This window comes from Pempheris klunzingeri, chromosome 7 (genome assembly GCF_042242105.1).
Source record: "Pempheris klunzingeri isolate RE-2024b chromosome 7, fPemKlu1.hap1, whole genome shotgun sequence".
Lineage (NCBI taxonomy): Eukaryota > Metazoa > Chordata > Actinopteri > Acropomatiformes > Pempheridae > Pempheris > Pempheris klunzingeri.
This window is the reverse complement of record NC_092018.1, coordinates 21,182,474-21,199,236: the sequence shown is the minus strand read 5'-3', so window position 1 is coordinate 21,199,236 and position 16,763 is coordinate 21,182,474. Positions and strand designations below refer to the sequence as shown.

Below are 16,763 nucleotides of genomic sequence, written 5' to 3'. Positions count from 1 at the left end.
TAATACTGCAATTACTGCTGCCATTAAGATGTCTCCTGAGTGATTGACTACAGCGACCCATCATGCTCTGCAGTATTTAGATCCAGGTGTAAACGCACCTGAACCACATTAAAACAGCGATCCTATCACTCGAGCTCAAACTACCTTCAGAAGCCGCGCGAGACACACGGCGTTCAGAGACGTCACATGTGAATCCGTCTTTACTGAGCTGTGTGTCAACCCTCAGAACATTACCCGTAGACCTTGTCACATTTGCCGCTTTAGTGATGGCCACAATAACTAGCTGTGCACAAGATCCCGTTCATGGTTGCCATCTCTAGTGTCTTTTCCCAGCTTTTGTTAGCAGCAAGTATAAATCACAAGTACTGATGAATAATACAGTAGAAAGAGGTTGATAGGGGCACTTTGCATCTTCAGAGAAAAACTGCAATCTGGCCATATGTTGTTGCTGAGGAATTCATAGTGTAAATGCAGTGTGATTACAGCTCATCTGTATTACAGCTGGACTGATTACTCCATCAGTTGATTAGCTGATTGACAGAAAATTAGTCAGCAAGTAGGTTCATAAACAGTTAATAAGTCATTTATGACTTTAAATTATTCAAGCTTATTAACAATTATTAAATATGTTTTTAAAGCAAAAATGGCACTGGTTCTAGACTCTGACATGTAAATATTTTCTAGCTAGCAGATATCTTCGGGTCTTTTTGGCCAAACAATTAATTGAGAAAATACTTCCTTCATTCAGGATTCAGGTGGCATGATAATGCCAAATGTAAACAAAGGCAGTCATCCCCTGTGAACTGTCCCGAGGCCTCTGTAGACCTTACATGAGCTGGTAGCTGCAACACCAACACAGAGAAAATAGTAAAGACACTTATGGTGCAGAGTGTTGAGGTGGGTATGTTGTAGGATCACAACTGTACTACATTTCAGAATGTGCTGTTCATAATTAGCTTTGCAAATACATGATTCTTCCATGTGAACGAATTCCATTGACTGAAGTAAGAATCAGTCATGGTGACTTAGATAAGAAAAGCAGGGTTTTCTCCCCTGTAGCATGCTTACCTCAGCGTTGTGACTGTGAGGGTACAGGCTTGATATGGTGACAAGAGCGGAGGTGGTATTTAAGTGCTTATAAACGTGTGATAGCATTGTTTCTTGAATGTTTTCTGTTGCCATATTTGGTACGTGTTTACTAGAATAGTTTTAAAGTGTAGTGATCGTTGAATGTGTGACAAATCAGATTTCTGAAATACTCCTTTTTTCATTGTTTGTGCCTCTAAATTGCTCCATACTTGCAAATGATTGTTCATGCCAAAAGTGAGCTGTTTGTGTTGTAACGAAACAGATCAAAGACGTGCTGAGGCCCCTGACCATTTTTAAAAGACCAAAAGGGGCGGTGGGGGGGACTGGAATTTATCACATCTGTTGTCTCCATAGTCTTTGGTTTTAATGAGGGTCAGGGTGCAAAGTTTCTGCCACTGAAAATAATAGAGGCTCCTCAGAAGCTCTTTATGTTTAATATGACCCAACTGTTTCCTCAATTCTGATAAGTGGAAACATAGTGAACAGCAAAGAGACAGGACATTTTTATAGTATTGTAAGGAAGGCAGGAACAAAAGCAAAGTCTAACTAAATCATTTACCCCCCCCAAAAAAGAACCAAAACAGAAAAAGATAGGTGTGGCTTCTTTTCTGATCAGATGAAAATATAAAATCACAGATTATTAATCTTTCAAGAGAGCATGAAGGGATCTTCCCATATGTAATATTGTCTATTGTGATCAAGGCCTGTCACCAAGAATTGCAATTGATCACATGCATCAGACACAAGGATTTACTTTGCAGCTGCCATATTGATCATAAAAGAAACTCTCTTTTTCTCAGTGGTGAGCAGGAGGCCAAACTATCAGCAACAATCAAGTATGGTGTCAAAATAAAATGCAACCATTGAATCTATATTTAAATTGAAAAGATCAAATTGTTGGTCAGTTAGAGTTCGATATGGCTAGTCTAATATGTCCATCACGATTTCCTGAAGCTCAAGGTGACTTATTAACTCAAACTAGAAAATATTCAATTTAATGTGATGGAAAGATAAATGTTCTGTTGACCAATCACAGTAAACCCTCTCAAACATACACTGAGTTCGGTTCAATTTTCACATTCTTAATGAAATGTTGGATAGAGAATACACTAGGTGACGAGAAAGTTGTCTTTTTATTATTTTACGTCCTCCTCGTCAGAAAATGTCCCTTTTTTCCTTTTTAATAACAGACCAAAAAAAAGCAACATACATTTTGTCTAATTTTGTGCTAATACAGTAAAAGCGTAGTTTCTAAGTATAGAATGAGACATGAGTGGTTTCTAGTTGTTTCTTAAATGTCTTCATTTGGCTGCGTGGCTTTGTTGTGGCTACTAAATGTCCAATTTGTAAATGTTTCTATGCTATTAGCAGCATCCCTGATTGGTAAAAAAAAAACAAAAAAAAAAAGCTAGTGGAACAAAGTTGGACTAAAAAGGTTCTTAACAGCATCAGCATTAGATTGGCGGCTTCTACAGACCAGAACCCTGTTGTTGTAACGGTCTAGCAGCCGATGCTGAAACTTGACAAGATTGCTACGTTATGGCCTGAAATCGAACTCCATCTGTGAAGAATGAAGGGGAAGTTGACTTCCAGACACTGATGCTGATGTTTATGGGTATGTAGTTGTTTGCCTCCTCCCTCTTTGTCTCCTCTGTTCACATGTGGCCTCGGGCTGAGACTCTCCCCCTCTGAGAAGAAGTCTGTGTCGTCTACGTCACCTCGCAGACGAGACCCTATCAATATTGCCTCTGCTTTCACTAGAGTTAACAGAGTAGTGCAATATTGCTTATAGGGTCTTGACTCTGAGGGATGATCTTCCTCATCTGGTGTGTTATGCAGCCGATGTCACACAGGCATTCTTCTGCCCAGCTGGTGCTCCCGCTCATCCCATTACATTATGTCGAGGTTCATACCACTGCCGGCTGCAGATCTCACCTCTGTTAAATATACGGTGTGATGCAGGCTATGTGAGAAGGTTCAGCATTGTAGCTTTGCTGTGAGTGACAAGATGAAGCTTTACGGTGTTATTGCTTATGAAGCTGTTTGAACCTTCTTAGGTTAAAGAGCAGTTTGTCAGCTGTACAATGAAAACTGCACTTGTTTACTGTGTAAAACCTGTTGTTCAGTAAATCCTAAGCTTAAACTGTATCTTCATTAAATCACTTCAAAAGTCTGTTACAAACAATAATGTGAACCCAGTTTATCGGATTCTATGTGAAAAAGAATCCTAAAAATATGTCAGGAGTTTGATTGTCATATTATTGTGCAACTGCATCTCCAGGAGGTTAATGGTACCTCAATGACTGTTCATTAGTTTGCTTTCTTAAACGTGGCACGACAGATCCTCAGATATGCTTAACGTCGCTGAGTGAATGCACACATACACATGTGTGAGAACAGTGCTGATGACAGAGTCCCTTAAAATACAATAAAAATATTTCTTTGGTTTTGATATAAGCCTGTTCGATTCCCACCTTCATTCCAATATAGTGGAGGTGAATGGAATTCAGCTTTTGGTGCTTTAAATAATTCAGCAGCAACATCTCTTTAGAGAAAGCGTGTGTGTATGACTGAATAATCCATAGACGTTTGAAGACGTCACCATTTCTTCAATAAAAGTAGCTGAATAGAAACTATTCTCACTGAGGACTGTGGATCATCCACAGTCACCATGTGCTGCTGTACATTTTTTAAAAATTCCACTCACCACCAGCGTGTTGGCAGAAACCTCAGAGACAGATATTTCGAAAAACAGGCAATTTTTTATTGATTTATTTTTTGTCATCTGGGCAAGCTAACACTTTAAATAAAGGATAATAAAAATGTTACAGCACAGTGCGGTGCAATAGCTGCTGTTTATTTAGGGTTTCCTCCGTGACGCCCTCAACACAGGGCCTTCAGAAACACATACATGCAGAGAGAGTGGCCGAGTATTTTTATATATACTATCGATTAATTAAAAGTCCCTTATGTGATTCCATGTGAAAAATAAACATGATTGATTGATGTGGTCAGCTCAGTTTGTTCCTATAGTCCAGTCACCCCTCAGCCAACTGTTGGAAAAACTCAATGCTGAAATATTTGCATAAAAGGCAGTGGCCACACAGTGAAAGCAGGAAAACCTCATTATGCTTTCTTCATGTTCTGCCACAGTTTTGTCCCATTTATTAGTTGCTTCTCGCTCCTAAAGTTCATCCAAATGCAGCCCAGTGATTTATATAGTTTTATTACTCTCAGATTCACCAAACCCTGAGCCGAGCAGTAAATAACTCCGACTTGAACACGTACAGGTTTTCTCTGGCAGGCGGGCTGATGAGTGAATCCTGCTTTTCAGGTTGCATTTTGTCACCCGGGACCACAGCTACAGGACGCTCTCTGCTTGACACTCTTTCCCTGTTGCACTACTGTGGGAGCTGCAGCAAGCAGTGCAATAATGAAAGGGCATCGGTCAGCTGGGCCCAGCCTCCTCCCCGCACCCCCCACTCTGCCCCGCTGCGCCTCATACCCACCTTCATCTTGTCATTATGGTGATGACTGTAATAAAGGCAACGTTAAATGCAGAAGAGGTGTTTGTGTTTCATTCCAATCTTAGCTGTGATGATGATGATGATGATGATGGGAAGTTGGGCTGGTGACAGTCAGAATGTTGTGTCTCCTGACGGTCCGAGGCAGGTGAGGGAAGCACTTTACTCAGTGGATGTGTGTGTGTGTGTGGGGGGGGGCAATCTGGTTATACTCCAGTCATTAAAGTCCCTGAGAAGATAAGGTGACATTTTTTTGATCCCCGAAGTGAGGTTGAAGAAAAAGACAAAAAAAAAAAGACAAGAGTTATACGCAAAGTGACAATGTAGACAATTGTAGAACACGAACGATGTGAAAAGAAAAGAACTAAATGTTAAAGGTTAAAGGTATAGTTCACCCAAATTACACACTTTATCCTTATCTCTAGTGGTGTGTAGCCATGTAGATAGTTTTCTTTTAGATATTTGCCTCTGAGGTGTACACCACTCTAATACAATGGACAGTAACTTGACTTCACAGATTCAGCAGTGGACTGTGGGCATGTCAGAAATCACCAAATCTCAGAAGCTGGACAAATAAAATCATAATTATCTTCAACCATGTGTTATATATTTTAATTTGGGGGAAGTGAACCTCTAAGGCAAAAAGAAAGGCATGCAGAACACATAACAGCATAAAAATTTATAGAAAATATGCAGTTTCAGTAAAGTCTGTGGGTTTTATTTAGAAAGAATGAGATTTTTTTGGTCACATCTAAAAGATATCAAGTGTTCATGTAAAGAGCGGACACACCCACATATCTAACGCATGATCCAGCCTGTACATGTGAGCTTTGACAAATACTCAGTCCGTTTCTCCTCTGTTCATATAGGTCTGCCTGAGCAAACAAGAATGTTGTACTGCATGAAAATGTACAGAGTCCGTGAAGCTATTGGTGGAGTGGGGGCACTGATAACACGCCCACAAATAGAGTTTCTGTTTCCCACCTTTTAGAGTTATGGACATCTTCCTGATGGGAAATACTGGAGCGTGCATCCCAAGTAGGGCTCGCGAGGGGCTCGGTATCAAACCTCAACCTTTTTTGGTAAAGTTCCAACACAAATATGTCTGCAGCAATACACGGCTAAAAACTGTCAAGTACCTGAAATTAAACCTGTCATTACTCGGTTACACAGTTCTTGATTTAAATCATCATTTTGCCTAACTTTGCATAACATTTATCATTTGACACCTTTGACTTCTTTTGTGTAATTAAAAAGAAAATGCTTTGTAGAGAAGCACGTTTATATTCCTCAAAGTAAGGAGAACGTGACAGTTTGATATCAGTGCCAACAAGAGTGAAAAAAAAAGGATCCCTCGTCCCAAAGAGCATCAAAGTGCACAGCACTGAACAACTGTCTGGTTATGCAATGCCTTTTTAGGTCTGACTGACTAAAACACGATCTTACATTTCCTGGAAAAGACGATTCATTCATAAATAATAGAGGTAAAACTACCTAAACCTCAATTTAGCACTCCACATAAATACATTTTAAATCTTTAACCTCAATCTTTAGCCCAGAACTTGTAGAAAGAAAAAAGAAGGCTTCAGACTGCTTCCATGGTGTAGCATAATTAGTTGGTTCTCACTATCCTGATTCATCTTCAGCTATAAAATAGACAATAAAGATTAAATTGAGCAGGTTCAGCGTGAGGCTCTGCAGGACTCTGAGCCAATCAGCCAGCAGAGGTGGCATCACTGAGACAGTGGAGAAATAAAGTGGCTGCTGTAGAAACAGTAGAAACACAGGCGAGCTAATAGAACAACACAGCATTTCCTCCTCAGAGGTGGGTGGTCACATTTACATTTCCTCTGCTCTGCCTGCTGGGGCTCATGCGTGGAGAGCCTGGGAACCTCCCCCTGCACCCCCACCCTGTTGGACTCCACCCCCATCCCCCTACTACTAAAGCCCCTTTAAAGGTCAGCAGCAGTGCACCTTTCATCAGAGTGAAAAGGGGGGAAAACTTCTTTTAGGAGACACCAGCAATAATTCAGTACCACATGTTCTCAGACAGAGAACACGCCATGTTTTCTTCTAGGTTAGACCTGCTTATACTGCCTCAACACTATTTTATGATCACATCAGGGATTTACTAATAGGAAAAGTCAAATCCGAATGTAAAACTGTATATTTGAATTGAACGATTTTACATAAAAAGCCTGCAAACGCTTGGATTTTATTTCAGTCTACACAGATCTAATGGTCTAATGGTCATTAAAAGCTCTACATTTAATACCTCGCTCCCAGAAGTCTGGCCTGGTTTTAGACCTTAATGTTCTATTCAGTTTGTTCTACCTTGTACTTAAAGTTAAATCTCTTACATTTAAGCTTCGAGAGAAGTTTCAGGAAGGAAAAAGTTACACAGGTGATTAAAATGAATGGTTAGAATGAAGGAAAATGAAACACTAAAATTAAATTGAATTGTATTAGCTTTCCACACGACAGAATATTTGTCAGGTCTATCACCGCTGAGGTAAGAGGCTGCAGAATAAATAATAGGGTATGACTTACATGAATATATAAAGCAATAACAAGATTTTTGAGCTCGTTATGTTGCAGGATTTGATGTTAATCCTCTGGTTTTTCGTTTAGGATGGGCAATAAAAGAGAAAAAAAAAAAAAGATTCAAAGAAAAAAGACAAAGAAAAACAACAATATTTTGCATAGTAATATTCTGAGCAGAAAAAAGAGCAAAAAGTCCTCCAGTGGCTGTTAGAAGGATATTATGGTTTGAAGGGTGCAGGCAGCAGTGGGCATCACCCTGTCCTGTCTGAGGTGACGCAGACGAACACAGCAGCAGGCTGTCAGGGTGACATATTACACGATGATGGTGGGTACACAGCCCTGCAGGATTCCTACCACCTCACAGCTCCTCAGACAATGCACGACCACGGAGTCCACATCCTCAGCGAGGCTCAGCGAAGGCGCCGCTTCCTGTCGGCTGGCTTAGCTATAAAGATCCACTCAATTCATATACGCACCTTTGGGTGGCAGCCGGCGGGGGACGCGGGAGATGCTGAAGGGACTAATGCTGCTGATGATAACGAAGATGATGATGATGATTATCATCATCATCATGGTAATAAACGTCCTCCCTGCGACGCTCCCTGTCTTTGATGGCGGTTTGTCTCCACCTGCTGGACAGCAGCGGGAGCCGCAGGCAGCGGGAGCAGAGTCCACGCTGCGGCTGCACTCAGTCCACCAATGTGGCGGTTCACAGCGCAGGTTAAGCAAGAATTCAATGTTCACATGCAGAGAAAGAAGGTCAGTTGTGATACTACAGATCGGGATGTGAGATCCAGAGAGATGGTGAAGGAGAATACAGATGACAGAAGGCACATTACTCTGTATTAAAACTGTGTGCAGGTTAATAGGGGTGAAAATGTTATTTCATTATTATGTTATTTAAAAAAAAACTACCCCTTTATCAAAATATGTTTGATCATGTCCTACATACAGTATTGACCACTTAAGATCTTAGCACTCTGGACTTATTTCTGCAGTGGTGGTCTAAGGTACCCCAATTTCTTAGGTGCACATTTAAATTTGAATTTCTTTCCTTTCCTGTTGTATTTGAGCAGCAGCCAGCTGAGACGGGGATTTCTGCTGTGGGAAGTTGTTTTCTGACCCAAGTTTTCACTCAGTCAGTTCATTTGAATTTTAAGGCTGCAAACAGGGAGTGAGAAAGCTCTCAAATGATTTAAAATCTTTACAAACTGAACTACGCAGTTAAACATCACATATAGATCCTCACCATCGTGCACAGGCACTGTCATGTACAGCTACTCTGGGGAGAGGGGCTGGACTCTCTCCTTTTCTGGAGTTGCCCAGGGTGAGAGGTGCCAGGCGGGCGTGGGGATACTCATGAGCCCCCAGCTGAGCGCCACTGTGTTGGAGTTGTCCCCAGTGAACGACTACGGGTTGCTGGGGGGGAAGGCTCGAACTGTTTTGCGTGGCCTTCTAGGAGTCTCTCTTTCTTGTACAATCCCAGCCATTTGATTGGGCCATGTTGAAAGCTTCCATTGCGACGAGCAGTCCAGGCCATGTATAACTAAAGGGACAGCAGCACAAAGTCAAGCACGCTCTCAGTGGACTCCGACAAGTCTGTCCCTTGCCACTGATCCTGTTGGTGACATTAACGGACAGGATCTCAAGGCGCAGCCGAGGTGAGGAGAACGTCCGGTTTGGAGACCTCAGAATTGTGTGAGCAGGATTATGGCGATGTGGTTCTGTTGGCTTCGTCACACCACGACATTCAGCGTGCGCTTGGATGGTGTTCAGCTGTGTGTGAAGCGGTCGGGATGACAGTCAGCACTTCTAAGTCTGATGCCATGGTTCTCTGCCCTCTCACTTTCTTGGGGTTTCAGTATCTCGGGTTCTTGTTCACAAGGAAGGGTAAAATGGAGCGCAAGATGGAAGATGGGTAGGTGCTGCACCGGTCCATTGTGGTGAAGAGGGAGCTGAGTTCTTGATTTACCAGTCGATCTACGTTCCAACCCTTAACTAAAGTCATGAGCTCTGGGTAATGACCAAAAGAATGAGATTGCAGATAAAAGCGGCCATAATGAGTTTCCTCCACAGGGTGTCTGGCCTTAGAGATAGGGAGAGGAGCTTGGACATCCGGGAGGGGCTTTTACATCAAAAGGAGCCAGTTGAGGTTCATCTGGTCAGGACGCCTCCTGGCCGCCTCTCTTTGGAGGTTTACGGGCACATTCCACAGGGAGGAGACACCGGGGCAGACCCAGAAGTCGCTGGAAGGATTATATATCTCATCTGGCCTGGGAACGCCTCGGGATCCCCGAGGAGGAGCTGGAAAGCATCGCTCAAGGGAAGGGCGTCTGGGGTGCAGGCCCTGCTTGACCTGTGGGCACAGCGACCCGACCCTGGATAAGCGGAACATAACAGATGGATGGTGCAATCTAGTGCTGCAATAAATCTTCAATGTGTTAATCCTGTAAGAGGGTTAGCAGCCTCACATACGTTTGTGTACTTTTGGAAAATACTTTGCGTTTCCTGCATTGAAAAACAACAGAAGATGAATTTTAAAATGCTGGTTAGTGCGTAAATATTAGCTTCAACAATATAAAATAGAAATCATGTATAGATTGGTATTTTAACTCCTACGCCACCGCTCGTTTTGTGTGCCTGCCCTGCTGTTGTCCCTGAGCGCTCCACCTGAGCCTCCAGCTGAAGTGCTCCTAGATAGAACTTGTATTTGCTTGCATGAAAAAATGCATCTAGATTTAGCTTGTAGATTTAAATAAATTTTTCTGTTGTGGCTTATTTCCACCTTTCTAATAAGAATAAATGAGAGCTCATAACCCACAGCAGCATCGTGTAGAAAGTTATTTGATTCTTAATCAGAAGTCACACGCTGTCATCGTACTCATTCCACTGTTGAAGTCAAACATACATTTTTATTTTCTTATTTTCAGGAGTTCAGTGTGACAGTGTGTCCGTGTGCATCTTGCATCATGGGTGGAGTCACCTCTGAAGTGAGATCAGAGGTTGTTGTCTGGTAGGTTAGAAAGGTGGGTTCAGATTCTGTTTCCTTATATTTACAAACCTGTGAATGTTAGTTAACCAGTCACAATTTCAAAAAGCAGGACCCAACATAAAGCAGTGAAAAGAGAAAGACAGTACAAAGTACTAACTTTAAAAAGTATGCACTTATCTCCTCTTCACATAAACATTCACCACCACATAAATAAAAGGATTTCAAGCAGTACAGAGGCTGGAAAGCAATGGAATCATTATAGAGGGAAAACACATCGCGTTACCACAATCAACATGATTGTGTTAGTTCTGGAGACAGCTGACGTGATGAAAAGGAGCTCCTTACATGAGACCTGCTCGTCTTTGATGGGTTCACTGAGTATAAAGATGGAACCAGCTCTGCGCTGCTTATTGCTTCAGAAGCACTTCCAAATCCAAACCTGGGCATTACTTCCACTCACATACGGGATAGATATGGTTTACCATCTCAACTAAATAATTCAAAAAGCAGCTGACGGTCAACCCAAGTCCCTCCCTGTTGTCGAGTTTATCTGCAAGCTTCTAGCTTCTACGATGCCAATCTGTCCTCACGATTTAGTCCCACTCTCGAGGTACAACTTGTATGAGGTTCATGCAACTTGACTAATACGGGAATATTGGAAGATGACAGGAAAAGTTACTTTATACAAAAGTTATGAGTTCCAAACAAATAGAATTCTTCAGTCAGTGTTTCATGAACCAAGTTTACTTGGCTCTGTAATTTCCTTATAGTAGAAGTTAGAGGGAAATCAGGTGTCTTCATCAACTTCACAACTTAAACCCCAGCAAACATTATTTCATTATTAAGATATCATTGGAAACTAGGAGTGCCACTAACAATTAGTCACTATCAGTTAATCTATTGATAGGAAGTATAGTTAACTCAGAAAAATATCCTCCTCAGTCCAAGAGTCTAATGTGACGTCATCCAGTGTTTTGTTTTGTCTGTCTGACATCAGAGAACATCAGAAGGTTTCTTCTGGGGTAAAATACCAACTAAAACAAAGCTTTTACTTGACGCAAGGCCCTTCAACATTTCAACTGACAGTGTTCTTTAGATGTGTAGATTTATGGACAAAATTAATCAAATTGAATTTATTGACAAAAAATATTTCCTTCCTTGTGAAATGCTCTGAGCTGGAAACTGGTTATATAGACCATATGGCTACGCTACATACAGTATCACTAACCTTAGTCGCACCGCTTGGAAAAATAACATTTATCTGTCTCAGAACACCCTGAGTGCTTCACATGTAAGGGAACGAGTCATCAGTCAAAGAATCCCCAACATTCACACATGACGTCATTTGGTCCAGGAGAGCTAGAAAACCACCAGAGAAGCAGGAATCCACAGGCTTTGTGCTTGCTAGCGGTGACGTCAGAGCTCATCGTGGCGCAGCGGCTCCTGGCTCGGCTGGATGAAGACGCCCTCCATGGAGCGCCACCAGTTGTGCTGGTTGGGGGCGCTCATGCCGTGCACCTCGCGCTGGCCGCGGATGGGGTGGCCGTACTGCTCGCCCGTCACGCTCAAAAAGACGTCGGTGCCCACGTGCTTGAAGCGCACATCCTCATCGCGCTCCCAGTGGCCGCCATCGCACTGCACCATCCACAGGTCCAGATCATCGCCCTCGCCGTTCTCTCCGAAGGCGCTGACTTCCTGCAGACAGGCCAAGAAGAGATATGACAAGACATCTGTACACCGGTGATGGTCGTGGCTAACAGACAGCTGTGTGGGGAGAAAAATCTACTTTGTTGCATCCTTTGCTGTAATTATTTGCCAACAAATCCCATGTGTGCATACCCATAGCAACAATGGATGGATCTACTAACAAGCACTGTGTGTGTATTAAAGCCTGACATATCATAGTACTCTGTGCCATAGAGCTTAGGTGTTAACGGCGAGTGTTTGTCCAACCTGGTTATTAGACAGGGGAGAGCTGAAGTGGTGTGTGTGGAGGTTGCGGCCAGTCTTCATGTGTGTGATGCGGATGGCCTGACCGCACTTGATTGCCGTCCCGCGCTGACATGGACGGTGGGGCTTCCCACGAATCTGCCAATAGCTGTTGGCATCATCTGCGTTCTCCACTCCAGTCACAGACTGTTGTCCACTGCCTACACACACACACACACACACACATACACACCTCTATTTAACATATCAGACTTAAGACCTTTAAGAAGTTTAGCTCCAAAATATATATAAGTCATATTTGTGTACCCAGTTGACCACTAGCACCAACAATAAAGCACTCACTGTGCTGAACGACAGCAGACTTCAAGGTTGTGGCTAGATTTACATGCTCAGCTGGGGGTTTGTGTGTTAATTAGTGTGAGGCTATTTGATTAAGTACTACTTTATTTACACAAGTGAGCAAAATTGGAGCTAAAATTAAGTCTTAAAGATCATGACGACATGCACAAATGGTTATTTTCTGTTCAAAAGTACACAGATGACTGTCGCTACATTTTTACACATATGTCCTATGACAGAAACTCTCATCAGCATTGGAAAAGGAAGAACAAGCGGTGGACCTTGAGTCGATCACTTCCCCAAACTTATGCCGACCGCCCAGCCAGACCAGTTGGGCCAAACACCGGCACTAGTGCTGCGACCAACTCCCAGGAGGAGAGGTATAGCAAAGACAAGAGTTAAGATAACCCATTTTAGACCCAAGGCTGCTTCTGGTCAATGTCCAGCCAAAGGGGGGAAAATGGATGAACGAAGACTCTGTCTCTGATTTGTGAGAGAGACAAAAGTATCATACCACCAGACTAGAGGAGCCTCATCCTCCGCACTTCACCATAAACAACATTATTAGTGAAGCATGATGGGACTAGAACTTGTCGAACGAACAAATGAACCTTTGTATTAGCTGTCTTGAGTCACAACAGTTCTGCAAACTGTGATTACACCATATGTTCACCTGCTGTGATCTGTACAGTGCTTTTATCCACAATGTTGAACTATTTGCCTCTCACTCCCACACCTATGGCAGCAAGCCACCCTGCAAGGTTGTGGCCTGAACATCGGGAGCAATTTGGGGTTCTTGCCCGAGGACACTTAGAAATGTGCACAAGAGGATGTGGGGATCAAATCACCAGCCTGTGGTCCGTCCTTGGGCTCCACGTATAAAACATGAATGTGCAAGAATCATGTTTTCATCATTCTGTTCAATTTGAGTCATAATTTCACTGTTAATAATTTTTTCATGTTCTCCTGAATTGGGAAGCGCTTTGTGAAGTCTGTTTCAATATGAGCTATATGAATTACTAATCGATCATCTTTCTGATATTAAATAAATAATGATTGAGATATTACTGCGACGCTGGCGTTCAGAGACGTGATGAATTAGTGATATTACTGCTGTAAATAGTCACAATGCTCGTAATGACAGCTCTCTGGTGCTCTTGGTGAACCTCACTGATGTGAGGCAAACGTTGAACATTGGGTTTCTTCATGGGAGTGGAAATGAGGCTTGTATACGTGCACCCGGTTCTACAATGGTTGTGGTTTATGAAACAGAATCAGGTGAACATGAAGCCATGACAGTGAACAGAGTTTGTTCACTCCATTTGGGCCTGCTAGGTGGCTAACACGAGCTGGCAGATGTCAGAAAGAAAGAAATCAGACCAAGTCACGTCAAGAAACACAAATAACAGGAGGAGTTCAATTATTTTCTGGCAATTAAAAAGGAGTGGTGAGTAGGATTTAGTGGCATCTAGTGCGGAGGTTGCAGACTGCAACTAAATGAATACCCATAGCCTCACCCCTCCCTTGGGAGAAACTATGGTGGCCTTCAGATCAAAAGTATGATTCACATTTGTCAAAATTTGGGTTCTCAAGCTTCTCACAACAAAAAAAGGGTTGGCCAGCACCAGCAGCCACCTCCTCTCCCCTTCGTCTTCCAACCAGTGCATTCACACTGCCACTTCCAATGTGATAACACAAAAGGCTGCGTTTGTCCTTTCTGGGATGGCCTCTCTTTCTTTCATGTGTAAGGCAAGATCAGGCTTCACTTTAGCATTGCATGTGTGTTTTTGTAACGTTACTTTGAGGATCTTATGGGTCCTACAGTGAAAATATGGTGGCTTTTAGTGTGGCTCTCAACAGCGGCAGCAGCAGGTGCCATTCTCCCTGTGTGGTGCTGGTACGCTGCGTTGGCGGCCGTACGGGTGGTGGTTGTGGTTACAGGAGCTTTTGAGAAAACACAGAGGTACTATCACTGGGCATGTTTTCTGTCATGATGTTTCGGTCTTGAATGGAGCCTTCCTCAGGCCGGCACAGTAAGCACGGTGATCGTACGAAGGTATTCCTGTTCCAAGGTCTGATCAGAGTGAGTCTACAGGTGTACGCTTGTAGATTGTAGATTGTGGGCAAATGAAGAAACATTTCTCGTTACAGTTTGGATTTTGTGTGCAGCATTAATGTCCTTCGCCGTGCCTCTCTAAGTGATGAACGCCACTACATGTGGTTGTTTTTAGAGGTGACAATAGACGTTATATACTCTTGCTATAATTATGTGGCCTGTGGCCTTTCAACCTCTGTAACACCAGTGTTATGTGCAAAACAAGTGAACGTACAGCCCTGTTCTTCCTCAGTGGTTACTTTAAAACTCAAACTTCTTTCCTTTCTTAATGGTGAAAGTGGAGATCTCTATGGAGTCTACAACAGCCTGTTCAAATGTAAAATTTCTTGTAAAATCTTCATGTAAATATAAACCCCTGGTTTTAAAAAAGCAACCTCTCTTCATTGGCAGATGATTAGCATTATCTTAGAAATGGAAAAAAAAAAAAATGCAGTTTGCACTTTGCATATATCATATTTCATTGTTAAAGTCTATTCTGTATAGTTTCACTTACTTTGCACACTTCACCTCACACACTGTGACACTTCTCACAAATTTGTACTTTTCAAACTGTACTTTTTGTTTTAAAAAAGGGACAGACTGTTTAATTTAATTGTATTTTATTGTGTCTAAGTTTCTGTTCAATTTTGTATTTTAATATTTTGTATTGTTGTGACGACCTCTGTACCGCACTCTGGCACAACAATTTCCTCCGGAATAAATAAAGTCGGTCTTATTATCTTATTATTATCTTAAAAAGATATAGATGAGGTTAGTGGTGGCTTTTCTCATTCAGAGTAACACGATCCAACTTCAGATCACTTTAAATTCAGTCCCGCCACTTCGGATGGCAACATGCATGTAGCGTGCTCATATGGAACATACTATCACACGACATGAAAGTAATAGAACTGAGCGTCAACGTTGTTTTTCTGCACTGGAGAAGCGATAGCAGAGGTGTGTGATGCAGTACCTACAGCAGTACAGCATTACTAAAATGATATCTAATGTATGACAAAAAAATAATGTTTGGATGCCAGGTTTGTTAACTGCCAGTGCATTTATGTTCTCGGTCATTATTTGTAGAATGAGTCTTGTACAAGCCGTTTTTTTTTTTTTTTTAAGTGTCAGGTGTCAGCCTTCTGTCTTTTCCTGCACACGGATGGCTGCTTTGCTTTCAGACTGTTCCTGTATCACTTTCAGGTTCTTGAATTGAATAAATGTGCACATCTCTTGTCCCCACCTTTAACAGGCATCTGTAAATGCACAGCAGACCTGTGTGTGAATAAGTGTCTACAACTGTGCTGGTGACACAGTGAAACCCAGAAGCCACTGACAACAGAGCATCCCTTAGTGCCATGTTAAATATGAACAGAGCAGTTCTCCAAGGTTATGTAGTCATTTATATGAATGCAATCTAAGAGCAGTTGGGGGGTGGGGGCATGAGGCCAAATTACATTGTTAAAAGTGACAATTTTATCGTTTCAGCTTGCTAGACAGAATTAAAAAAAGACCCTGAATGTCACAAATGAATAACAGCTGTCCAGCACTGGCCCAGAATGTTTGCTTCAACTAAAGGTAAACTTTCAGCTCAGTAATGCTGCACCTGGAAGTCACACCGGGCTTCTCCATCTCACGGACCGCCATGGCTGGCTGTCACTCACACACACACATACACATACACATACACATACACACACACAGCCGGGCTCACAGAAATACAGGACTGCTTCATGACACCGAATCTACCGCAGAGTCAAGACCACGGAGGGGGGGTTGCGTTTGGTACGTGTTGTGGTTTATGGACGTTTGAATATGTGGAGGCAACTTTAAATTGGCGGATTTTTGAATGAAATTCCGCTTTCTGAACACAATATAGACTACAGCCGGAGAAACAAATAGAAACCGTTTAGCTTTATTTGTCGTCGCGGGTTTAAAAGCTACATGAACGTGAACGTGAGTGCGGACACAGCAGCTATCAGAGAGAAGGTACCTGAGCCATATTTGACATCGTGGGAGTGCAGGCGGACGTTGTGTCTGGTGTTGAGCAGTTTGACCAGCGAGCCGCAGGTCACATAGTTGAGCTCCGACTCTCTTCCCTCAGAGGGGGACCACAGCAGCAGAAAGAGCAGTGATTTAACACAAATCAGGACGGCCACACTTGTCTCCATCTTTGTGCATCTGTTCTCATAAACGGCAGACACTCAGAGGATGGACGGCAAATTTCAGT

The 16,763-nt window shown here is 42.6% G+C and overlaps 1 protein-coding gene across 1 annotated transcript; it reads right to left on the bottom strand.

Annotated features, from left to right (window-relative positions):
* Positions 1–10,035: 10,035 nt before the first annotated feature.
* sdf2l1 (stromal cell-derived factor 2-like 1) lies at positions 10,036–16,763 on the bottom strand. Its single transcript, XM_070833914.1, has 3 exons — positions 16,527–16,763; positions 12,103–12,299; positions 10,036–11,844 (listed from the first exon to the last, which is right to left on the bottom strand). Exons 1-3 carry the CDS (start codon positions 16,702–16,704, stop codon positions 11,566–11,568), a joined length of 654 nt encoding a protein of 217 aa, XP_070690015.1. The 5' UTR covers positions 16,705–16,763; the 3' UTR covers positions 10,036–11,565.

Excerpts from the sequence above, each read along its gene's own strand:
- sdf2l1 (XM_070833914.1), bottom strand. The coding sequence starts at position 16,704 with ATGGAGACAAGTGTGGCCGTCCTGATTTGTGTTAAATCACTGCTCTTT. Across the intron at positions 12,300-16,526 it reads CGATGTCAAATATGGCTCAG|GCAGTGGACAACAGTCTGTG; the intron begins GTACCTTCTCTC and ends GTGTGTGTGTAG. Across the intron at positions 11,845-12,102 it reads CTCCCCTGTCTAATAACCAG|GAAGTCAGCGCCTTCGGAGA; the intron begins GTTGGACAAACA and ends GCCTGTCTGCAG.